This window comes from Centroberyx affinis, unplaced genomic scaffold (genome assembly GCF_046629955.1).
Source record: "Centroberyx affinis isolate AG114_WGS23_722 - 3 ecotype Tasmania unplaced genomic scaffold, CSIRO-AGI_Caff_v1 ptg003328l_1, whole genome shotgun sequence".
Lineage (NCBI taxonomy): Eukaryota > Metazoa > Chordata > Actinopteri > Beryciformes > Berycidae > Centroberyx > Centroberyx affinis.
Genome location: NW_027281329.1, coordinates 21,201 through 33,490, shown reverse-complemented (window position 1 = coordinate 33,490; position 12,290 = coordinate 21,201). Strand labels below are relative to the sequence as shown.

The 12,290-nt window shown below is 37.5% G+C and overlaps 1 protein-coding gene across 1 annotated transcript; it reads left to right on the top strand.

Moving 5' to 3' along the window:
- Positions 1 to 2,671: 2,671 nt before the first annotated feature.
- On the top strand, positions 2,672 to 7,028 carry gpx7 (glutathione peroxidase 7). The gene is made up of 3 exons (XM_071538705.1): positions 2,672 to 2,871; positions 5,642 to 5,903; positions 6,370 to 7,028. Exons 1-3 carry the CDS (start codon positions 2,740 to 2,742, stop codon positions 6,531 to 6,533), a joined length of 558 nt encoding a protein of 185 aa, XP_071394806.1. The 5' UTR covers positions 2,672 to 2,739; the 3' UTR covers positions 6,534 to 7,028.
- Positions 7,029 to 12,290: the final 5,262 nt, after the last annotated feature.

Genomic DNA, 12,290 nt, shown 5'->3' with positions numbered 1-12,290 from the left:
TGTAAAGTTTCTGTTTTATTAAAGTGGGGCCATAAACAGATTGGGGGAATGTTAATGACATTTACTAGTTTCTGTTTCCATAATATCCATTTACTTTGAAGCAGAATTAGATTAGAATTTAGTCCACCTGGCCAATGAGCAATGAGCCTTTGTCATTACAGAGAATCAGAATCTGATTTATTTTTGCCAGGTACATTTTCACATACTAGGAATTTCACTTGGTGAGGTTGGTGCAGTGCAATATACAAGAATTTAGACAGAATAAAGCTTTACAAATTGAATTTAAATATCAAACATCAGAGACAAAGTAGAAAGAAAGAAGAGATTCCTGAAATATATACAGTACTATATACAATAAGTGTGGTGTCTAAGTGGGTTATCGAGGGGCTTTGTACAAGAGCTCAGTAGTAAGTTGCATTTAGTGTCTGACCAAAGTACCAAACATGAATAAATAGTGTCACTATACACAAATACGATAGATACGACTATGTATTTACAGATATACAATTTGTATGGAATTGTGCTCAGAGATTCAGGCCAGAGTCAGTGAAAGACGGGGATTGTTTGTAAGCTCCACTGCCATGGGGAAGAAACTGTTGTGGTGTTGTGAGGTTCTGGTCTTGATAGACCTCAGTCTCTTGCCAGAGGGGCGTCTCTCAAAGATAAGATGACTGGGTGAGAAGGGTGATGGGTTTCTGCCGTGTTGGGAAAGTAAGGTCTTCCTCATCCTTCTGTTCTTGTGCCCTGGACATATTTAAGGTAATGACCAAAGTACAAATAATGTGTCCAAGAACTGTCCAATATGCTGGCAGAGGGTGTTGATGTCACCTGAAAGACCTCTATACAACTTCTAATGCATTTAAGTGACTGTTCAGAAATAAGGAATAGATGCTGTAACAAAATTAGATTATTGGTGACATGTAATTGATGTTTTAATTAGGCTAGGTAATTATTTTTTGTTTTTAATAATTCATTATTAATTAACTCAAAGTCAAACAACGAGTGAAAACAAAAACATACAATAATACACATTATTTACATATAATTAATAACAATAAAACAATGAATCAATACTGAATAATATTAAAATACATAACATTTACTAATAATGTTTGACACGGCTTCCATCCATCATAGAAAAGACCGACTTTCCTAGTTGTTTTTACCATTTTCTTGGGTTGCTCATGTGCTCTCAACTCATAATTTAGGTATTTCCGACAGCACTTGAAGATCTACCACTCAGGAAGAGCACTTTTATTTTTGCCCACTAGATGGTGCATTACGTGCAGTGTGATGGTGCAGTACTGGGTTTAGAGGAATTTAGGGCCAAATAAAGTGTAGCAAATGGATTTTTATTTGTTTGTTGTGTTTTTATGTCCACATGTGACTTTGGGGGCCAGTCGTAACCATAACGTCTCAGATCTATACTAAAAACTTGACTCATCATGTTCCTAAAGTCATAGTTTTACAGTAGGCTATGTATAGCCTAATGGGCTGGAAGCAGGATACTTAAAGAGGGACTTCGAGGCGCTCCAAGGATCAGGATCAGCCGGCCTCTTGTGGAGCTGGAAACGAGCGCAAAGCTCCAGCTCAGTGAGCAAGTTGGCATGGTTGGACTATCAAATGCAACCTAAAATACCACTTTTAATTATTATTATTATTATTTTTTTTTTTTAAAGAAATTCGTCATCCGAAATGGGATTCCATCAAAATTGTGAACTCTTGCATGAGATTGATAATTTAAAATAAACTGATCTTGAGCCAAGTCTTTTTGTTCTGTCTCTAGGCTTCATGAAAGTCTTTTTGTATCAGATCTGGATCCTTTGCACACATTTACAAACACATTTTCCATATGACCTGTGCTACTGACATTGTTCCTCACAACCTCCCCAGACAAAAAGGCACCTATATAGGCTACATCACACTTGAACTAATTAAGCCTTGCAACACAGAAATATTCAAATAGCCTGTGTCCCATCTCATCTGTGAGGCCTACTCTGTGAATACAATAAATGTGATACCTACACAAGTAAGAAGTTTTTAAAAACTGCTCATGTACAAACAAGCCTAAGATACAATTAAAAATAGCAAGTTCAGGTTTCATTCTGTATTTTTGGCATCTATTCATCTATTTTCCTCTAGAAAAGTAGGCCATGAATGCCTCAGAAGCTTAATGAGCTGAGTCGGGATGCGCTTGTTCTCCATCTGAAATCATTTTAGTAGGGCAAACAAACTCCACCCACCCAGCGCGCTGCACATCAGATGCGTCAAAACAACAGCAAATAAAATAAAAAATATATAAATGTATTAGGGTGTGCAGAGCAACAAAGAGTCTGTTGTATGAAAAATACTGAGTGGAATCATTGTCTTAAATTAAATATGGAGCAAAACGTAGCTTTACTAGGCCTATCTGGCATAGCTGTGAATATATGCTGTGAAAATGACTTTTTGGGGAAGAAACGATTATATTTTCATTTAGAAAATATATATTAATCCTTAAACTTTTTCATTCATTCATCATTCTTCATTTTCATTTTGATACCAATTGCTCGTAAAACGTTGCAATGCCTTTGTTTTATTTCATTTTATTTTGAAATTTATGACCGTCCCGGAAGTCTTATTTTGTTATTCTCGCTAGCTTGACGCATCATACGCAACCTAGTGACGGACAGCCGGGACGAGGAACCGCTGAAGTTGGAAGGAGTTTGCCAAAGTTGCGTTGGCTGTTTTACTTGAACAATGCTGCTCGGGGCGCTCACGGTGTTTATCACTCTATTCAGTCTCATCGAGAGCAAACAGAAAGATTTCTATACTTTCAAAGTAGTTAACAGCAGAGGCAGATTAGTGTCCCTGGAGAAATACCGGGGCTCGGTAAGTCTGGAGCAGCCGGTTATAACATATTTACAGTTTACACAAGCGATGGACCGGCGTATTTGCATGCAGCCTCCCTTTGCATGTCAACCCGGTCCATGCATGTCTATCGGATGGGGATATTTGTTTTTTGTTTTTTTTCCCCATGAAATAACACTTTGTTTGTAGAAGTTGATGATGTGGAGCAGTTTAACTGGAGCCTGCTCTAGCTGTCCATCATGTAGCCCATGCTAGCCTACGTGGCAAGAGGCCTATAGCCTTAGGAGCTTCCTAGATTTTCAATCAAACCAAGGTATGGTTTAGTAGACCATTATATGGGATTTGGCATCATATTTAGTCTTGTTCTGGTAATAGACACATACATAACCTGGAACAGCCAGCATTCTATCAGCATATCTGTTATTTGATTGGTTTGACCATAAATTATTTTTGTTTGCAGGTAAGTTTTTTACATAGGCTTGTCAGAGATTAATTTAGACTCACCGTTGTAGGCTTGTATTGTTAGGCAAGTGTTGTTATGATTATTAGTATTAATACTATTATTGTGAGTATTATTATTAATATACGTTTTATTATTATAAATATTCTTCTTGTTGATGTTGTTGTCAATAATGTTAATAAGTATTCTAGGTATTTTGTTTCTGTTTGGTCTTTATAATCTACATGACTTTTCTTTTCTGAGATGCACCACTTGTGATTACTTCATCATGACACTAGATGTCAACACTGGATAATGGGATCACCAAAAGTTTGATGGGGGGGGGGAATAAACTCAAACAATGCATGTACTTACTTTTGCAGCCACTCTTTCTTCCTTTGCACACACATGACTGTTGCTCTCCCTTTTTGTCTGTGAGCTGTAGCACAAAGCTGGATTAACAAATGTATTAACCCACTCTCCCATATTCAACTATTTCTTTGCCCTTTACCTGAACAGGTCCACCTTTGATCTCTCCACTAACACTTAAGATCAAAAGGTAAACAAAAAAACAAGGAATTGTTTAGATACATACAGAGGCTAATCTCTGTTTCAAAAGAAAGGTATGACTCAGCATGTTTGAAGTCATTTTTAAAAATCCATTTGCTGTTGTCTATATTTTCACATCAAACACATCTTACTGAGTGCTTGTAAAACCAAGACTGTAGCCTAGTTACTGTGATGTGTCACAGTAACAGTCTTGGTTTCACAAGTCTTGCAGTCAGTGTGTAATTAGTGGTTCTATGAAAGCTCTGGACAGTTGAACTCTACCAGGAACCAACTGAATGCTGTTAATTCCTTGCAGAATTTGGAAGGTTGAAAAAGTTTGGGGTGTGTTTTGCTAGTATTGCATGTGTGCATGTATGGTGCTATTTGTACCTTCAAGAACCCGTTTAATGGCCAAGTAATTAGGCCTACATGTTCATGGATGCTCATTAATACATTAAGTCAAACAACAGTGTAACGGACAGATTGAACCACTTTGGGTTCATTCAGCAGTAGACTATCAGCAGGGTTTTTCAAATGATAACATACAGAATAGTAGAGTAGTGACTGTTGGAACAGGAATTAACAAATGCAATTCTGTGATTTATATAATTTTTTTCTTTTCTTTTTTTCATTTTATTAGCCTCGTCCTAGCATAACAGTTTGTGTTTATTAGACAAATTGACAAAACAGACAAAACAACAGACACACAAAAGCACATGTAATTCAGATAAATGCTCTACAGATATTACAAAATAGTCATAATACCTTTTAGTACAACCATTAAAACATTATTTTACAGAAAACATGATTGAAGGGGATCATGTACAATAGAAGGATTTTTAAACCTCAGCACATTATTTTTTGGATGGGGTGTGTATTACAAAAACATTAATGAATTTGTTATGGTTGAATGCTAGAATAAAAACAAAATATTAAAAAAAAATTTAATTGCTGTGATATTATAGTCAAATTTGCAATTTGACTTCAGCTGTAAAAGGAAGAAAACAAACAGCTGCAGACCTTTGTGACCATCACTCCTTTTCATGCTTAAGACTATTAAACAGCACTTTGTATGATTATTTTTCTGTTTACATTTAACATTTTAGCTACTTTTACTACTTACTTACATTTTACTTATCCAGAGCAGCTTCTATTGACAGTCACAGAGAATTACTACACAGCATCTGTTTTGGTCGATATAAACCATTCCTATGATACACACACACTATTAACAATAAATCTAATAATAATAATAACAATAATAATAATGCTAATAACAATAATAATAATAAAGCTAATAATTATTATTATTATAGCCTAATGTTTTGGCTTACTATTCAGTCAAATCATTGTCACAGTGTGGTTTCATTTTTTCCTTTAAAATCATTTTATCAAACATTTTAATTAAGCACAACCAAGCAATCAAGTGTATTCTGATTCAAGGTTGAATGAATCCTTGAGTCTAAACAAAGCGACAGATGATCAGTAAGGCACCAGCTCAAGATCCCCCCTACATTGTTCACTGGTTGAATGTCTCCATCAAACCATTCAGTCTTTCATTTCACACATGATCGTCCCTGAAATGCCTGCTACTCACCGCAAATATTATCTTTAACAAAACTAATGAATGGTGTGCACAGAGCATGCCCTCTTCTCTCATACAGGCTATGTTGAATGTGATGAGCTGTTGCCGGGCTCAGAGTTACTGTTGATTGATTTGTAACAGTGTCAGGGCTGCATCATAATTTATGCCCTTTATTGTAGGTTTGCTTTCGTGTTCACAGTGTGTTCCTGTGATTTCAGGTGTCCTTGGTAGTGAATGTGGCCAGTGAGTGTGGCTTCACTGAGGAACACTACACAGATCTGCAGCAGCTCCAGCGGGACTATGGGCCCTACCACTTTAATGTGCTGGCCTTCCCCTGCAACCAGTTCGGCCAGCAAGAACCTGGCAGTGACAAGGAGATTGACAATTTTGTGCGCAGAGTCTATGGAGTCTCCTTCCCCCTGTTCAGTAAAATCGCCGTGGTCGGCACTGGAGCCAACAATGCCTACAAGTACCTCGCTGGTGAGTTGTGTTGCAGAGCTTTGACCTTTGTGGCCTCATAAACAAATGTATGCCTCCAACCATAAGTGCGTGTGTGTGTGTTTATGCATGCCGATGAGTGTTTCATTTCTTATGGGAATGACTTGCAAGGTGTCTCCTTAAGGAAAGAGCTTGATAGGCAACCAGTGAGGTTTCAAACCCTCGGTGGAGAAGACCTTGAGGATTGCATTATTATATGCAAAACTGTATACGTAAGCTATTCAGGGAATGTAGATGATGTGAATAAAATAAAAGTGGTAATATTTAGAATGGATGATATATAGGTCACACTGAGCGCATATCTGACTTTTTTGAATGGCTGAAATCAGATTAAGTGATGGTAGTTGTTCGGAAGTATGTTTCAAAACTGCAAGGTTGTTAAGCGTACAGTATACCGCTAGGCATTTGTACTTCATAAGATGTCTTGTTCTTTTTTTATTCTTTACAGAGTCATCTGCAAAGGAGCCTGACTGGAATTTCTGGAAGTATCTTATTGATGTAAATGGCAAAGTAGTTGATGCATGGGGACCAAGTGTTTCTGTCAAAGAAATCAAACCCAAAGTAGCTGAGATGGTACGGAAAATAATCTTAAAGAAGAAAGAGGAGCTTTAACCCGGACTTCAACATACTAGTACCTGCGCTACACAGTGCTCTATGTGATTGAAATTCACTACCATATGTACCCTATGGATAAATTAGGATTCATTAACACAACAGATTATGCATTCTTTCTACAGTACAATCTGCTTGTGTAAGAAGAAAACATTAAACGTATGTAAGTCACATGATGAAAGCAAAATCGAACTGCCTTTTGAAAGCACTGATTTAAAAAATCACAAAGCAGAAAATACCACTATGTTGTTAGATGAGATGTTCAGTTTTATCACAGGCACTTGACATTTGGAGCTAATGCTGTTGTTAGCCACAATGAAAGGTCAAAGGTCTCCTCTTTGTTAGTCATGTGGCTTATGTGTGTTTGTTTTTTATTCATTCAGTTTATTTTTGGAATAAACCATAACTGTGATGAGAATGCCTTGCTGTTGAGTTAACCCCCCTGTTATGTTGCAGGTCAAAATGACCCATTTGGTATTAAATATATTTCTTTCAGAATGATAACTTTTCTGCTTGCCTCAATTAGTGTAATGAACATGAAAAAAAAAAAACATATATTTTGATCAGAGGCAAGTACCCACAGCATGCCTGGATAATGTTTGGGTCAGTATGACCTGGTTGTGGGAGTTAAGGTTAAATAGGTAGCCTGATATTCAGACTGAATAGCCATTTCATTACCAGTCCATCATTCATTATTATCCATTAGTCTCTGAATCGCTCAACAAAATCTGAAAAGTGGGTAGGATGTGCAGAATTAGGCTAAAACATGTTTGGTCTTTGCAAATGCAAGAGAAAAAGTTGATTGCCCACTCCCTTAATCACACAAACACACACACACACACGCACACACACACACACACACACACACACACACACACATCCAAGAACCACCAAGAATCCAAGAACCACCTGTCGGGAGAAGTTTCAGCAAGTGATTTTCCCCAAGTGAAACACTCCTCCAACTGCGTTCTGCTGTTGATTACAGCCAATCTGTATCAAATAGGCTCGTTTTCTTCTATTTCTTCTACGGGGTGAAGCAAACCTACATTATGTGATTGCTATCATCAATGCCAACACCTGTTGAAAAAAACGTTTTTTTTCTACTCCCAACCAATCATACAATCAGAACAGCTCTTGCATAGGTATCCCACTCGTTCCACTGTCACACTCTGTTTGACCCTAACGGTAGCAGCTGTGTTGTGGTCTACTCACATTATCAGGACATATTTACATCAGATGTAGCAGACACACACAGATATTTGTCCAGAAATATGTATTATTATTATTATGTACTATTTATTGAAAGTCCATGCTGATGTATAGATTAATCCAAGAACATAGGAGTGACAAAAAGCAGTGCAGTTTGCACAGACAGTGCAGTGCAGCTGCCCTGCTTCAGCACCCTCCTAGTTAGCTGAGGTTGGGGCAAGAAGAATTGTACGGTCTGATGGCTGCTGACACAAATGAGTGCCTAAAGGTTTCTGAGCTGCACCTTGGGGGGATGAGCAGAGGCTGAAGATGCTATCTACAATACCTTCAGAAAGTATTCAACCCCATTGACCTTTTCTGCATGTTTGCATTGATTAAATTAAGAATTTTTGTCAGAGTGATTTTTTATTTACATTTTATAGGTGACATGTAGATTTACATGGCAGAGCAGAGACCATCAAGTCCAAGGAATTGTCCATAGAATTCAGAGACAGAATTGCGAGGACGCGTAGATCTGGGCAAGGGTACAATTTCTGAAGTATTGGGAGTTCACAAAAGCCCAGAAGGCTCCATCATTAGGAAATGAAAAACTATGGAACTCAGACTCTAGAGCAATTAGCAACCGGGCAAGAAGGACCTTGGTCAAAGGGGTGAACCCAAGGAGCACTCTGACAGAACCCAAGGAGCACTCTGACAGAACTACAGGTCCTTGGCTGCGATGAGAGATGTTGCCAAAAAGTCAGTGTAGCACTTCACAAACTGGGGCTGCATGGTCGAGTGGCCAGAAGGAAGCCACTCATGGAAATAGGAGAAAAACCCCAAATCCAGATCTCTAAGTGGTAATCACTAACAAACTTCAACAAAATACTGCTTCTACAAAGTATTGACTAGGAGGGTTGGATACTTATTTAAATGACACATGTCTACATTTAATTTCCAATACATTTGCAAGAAAAACTCCTAAAAGCATGTTTTCAATTTGTCACTATGATGTATTTTGTATAGATTGTTTTGTATAAATTGACCAAAAAAAACCCCAATTTAATCAATTTTGTATTCAACCTGCAACACTACAAAATCCAAGAAAAAGTCAAGGGGGTTGAAGAATTTCTGAAGGCATTGTAGCTCCATCAGTTCAACATAGAGGGGTGGGAGGTGTTGTTTAAGATGGGGTTCGGTTAGGTGACCCCACAATCTGCTACTGCCTGCATTTTGTCCAGGCTCAGCCCAAAACCTGTTGAGCCTGTGATAGAATTCTAACTTTGTATAGTATCATTGTCTAACATAATATACATGTTCTAAATGTAGCACACTTACTCTGACATCACTTCATAGCTGCCAGGTGTATTCAGATTATGGTATGTTTAAGGAACTCAGTGTTTCACTGTCTTGTTTTGAATTTGCTTCTAGAAACAGGACCAAACTACAGGCTTTTCTGCAACTGCTCTTCATTATTGCAGTTGTAGATGATGTGTGAGTTGTTTGGTCTTATCTATTGTCAAAAACAAACTATGAAGCGTCATGCATTATGATCACAAAATCGCCATACTAAACTGATTTAAATAAAGGATTAAATCAAGAATGGTGAATTAATATGGCTAAAATATCCATCTTCTCTAAACAAAATAGCAACATGCAACAAATGTACAATTTCATGATTCAAAATAGATGGTAATGAGAATAACAATAATTACAATAATAATAATAATAACTTTATTTGTATAGCACTTTTTAAAAGCAGTTTCCAAAGCCAATCAAAAGACACACAGAAACAAGGTTACACAAGAAAAGGACAGTGGTAAAAACAAAGACACAGCCTTCACAGTGGGGCGTGGGATATGGACCCTGGTTAGGGTGTGGGATGGGGGAAGGGGCTAAGGTAATACCAACGACCCAATGTAGTGCAACAATAGTGGAATGGAAACATTGTTACATAAAAGCACATCTGTAGAAATAGGTCTTAAGTGACTTAAAAGAAGACACAGCCCCCTTTAGTCTAAAGGAATAAGCAGACGGCCCCTGCCTGGGTATCTGAGGTTGTACTCAGGTTCATAAGGGGTTAAAAGAGAGTTGCAGTTGTCAAGGTGAGAGGGAATCAAAGCATAAAAAACATTCTCCAGATTGCTGAACAATAAAAACATCTCTTAATTGAATGAAACAGGACTGCACAACTCTCTTCACCTGAACATCAAAGGTAAGGGTAGCATCAAAGATGACACAACACACATGGTTATTTGTCTAGTTCTAGCTTTCATAACCTAGGAAAAATTGTATTTATCAGATAAACAAGAGGTACTTGAGCTGCCTAATGTCCCGCCATAATTACCATGATATACTAAACAAAACCAGTTATGTTAATGAGGCCACTAATTAAGGTAATTAATGTATTACATATTTCTATGTCAACATACTTGTCTTTACATAACACATGAGTGGTATTAATATGAACTCTATCTTAAAGCACATCTTAAAGCGTTACAGTAGGTTCCTCAGACAGATAACAGATAACAGACAGACAGACAGACAGACAGACAGACAAGTCACTCAGTTCATCCTAGAGTTTTTTCTGTTCTTGTAAGTAATCAGTAGTTCCCAGTAATGGTGTAGCTGTTTACTTATTTTCGAGCCATTTGTGACCCTGCAGAATGAAGCAAGAATTTTCTCTCCTAACTTCTCATTCTATTGTAACGCACTCTCCCTGTTGAAAGTCTCAATAAAGCAAGAACTTGAATCAATTGGCCACGGTCCTTTTCAAGCCATGTACATTGTTGAGACTTTGAGGGACAATAAAGTATTGTATTGTATTGTATTGTATTTTGCTCAAAATCATATCCAATGCAAATATTACAGTTCAACGATCCAACCCACCTCAACTCTGCTGGTTAATGCAGCATTTTTTTCCCTGATTTATGTAAATTGGAAACTTATAATGAGATTATGGGAAAAGGTTTCAATCTACGTACATCGCTCTAAGACAATGATAACTGAAAAAGTTCAAGGTGATGTTTTTAAATCTTAACACTGCCCTGTTACCTAAAAGCTGTAAAAAATCTGAAACTGAAAATGGATCACATCGGCATCTGGCAAATTTACCTTTCTTTTCAGCTGTCAGAAAGGACAAGAATGGGCTGCCAACCCAACCCAATTGTTTCAGGGACACAGATTTTGTTAATTAACAGAACCTCTTCAATTCCACCTAACATCTGGCAAAGAATAAGCTGCAACACCCACTGCAATAATAACAGAGAACAAATGCAGCACAGACACATGATGGAATAATTCCTGTCTCACCTTTCAAGTTAATAAGACATTATCACCATCACCATACATGTCATCACCATCTGTTACATCAGCACAAGTTTACAATATTTATCTAAGATGTGGATGCATTTTTACACCCATGCCACCCTCAACCTCTGTATAAAAGATGGAACGGAGAAAAAGAATGTCCTGAACGGCACTCATTTAATCTGTGATGTCATCCAGAGACAGGTCTGGTTCTGTAGCTGCTCCATATAAGATGACTGACGTTTTGGAGATATAAGGCTCATTCACACAATCCACTCTCTGTATTGGCAGTGGCTTTACACTACCATTAGCCTCATGCATTCTATTAATGTGTAATCTGTGATGTGTTAAACTGAACTGAGAATGCATAGCACCAATATCAGCGTTCACTGCTACCACAACAATATGCTAAGCAATTGTTTCTTCTTTATCTTATACTGTCATAGCAGCACACACAAATGGCCCCAAAACATCAGCATTAGTTTGATAGCTAGATTAGTTTGATAGAGGTATGGGATGCATCCAGATTGTATCTCATCCATAACTCTCCACTGGCTTTCACACTTTAAAAAGTGGACAACAGTGAAGGCATATGTGTTTCATCAATAAATTAGAATAAAGAAGGTTTGTTTGAGCTTTTATCTCTAATGAAGTTTATTTCATAAAATTGCCAACAAGTTTGAACCAGAAACCTTGGGAAATCTTCCAGGTTACATTCAGTGTCCAAAAGTCAGCTTCTCATTGATTCAAACACATTTAAGCTTTGTCTCTTGATTAAGGCAAAAATTAGAGTCTTGGATCTCTTGTTTTTAGATTTGGGAAGGATTTGTTCATGTCATTGTTCATACTTAATGTGGATGAATTATGCTTCAGGAAAGATTAGCCTTTTAAGAGATTTTCACACACAAACAGCTATTACTTGGCATTGTCTTGATCATCTCAACAGCACTGTGACAGCACAATTTTTTTGGAAGCTGCGAGTTAAATGAGTACCAACCAGAACAAACACAGGTTGTAAAATCGAATTCTAAAAAGTTGAAAATACAGGTCCGTGTGTGAATAGGGTGAACTTACTGAGCCAAGAGTTTAAGGTAACAGTAGCCAGACAGTCCATTGTGAAATCTGTCATTTGTCTGACTCACTCCGTCTCTTAGGTTTAAAAATGGAACTTCTGAGTCTTCTGAGTCTCATGCTGTGACCTAATTGGTTACATTCAGTAATACAGAACATAACATGTTTGCTTCTCAGTGGATACATTCT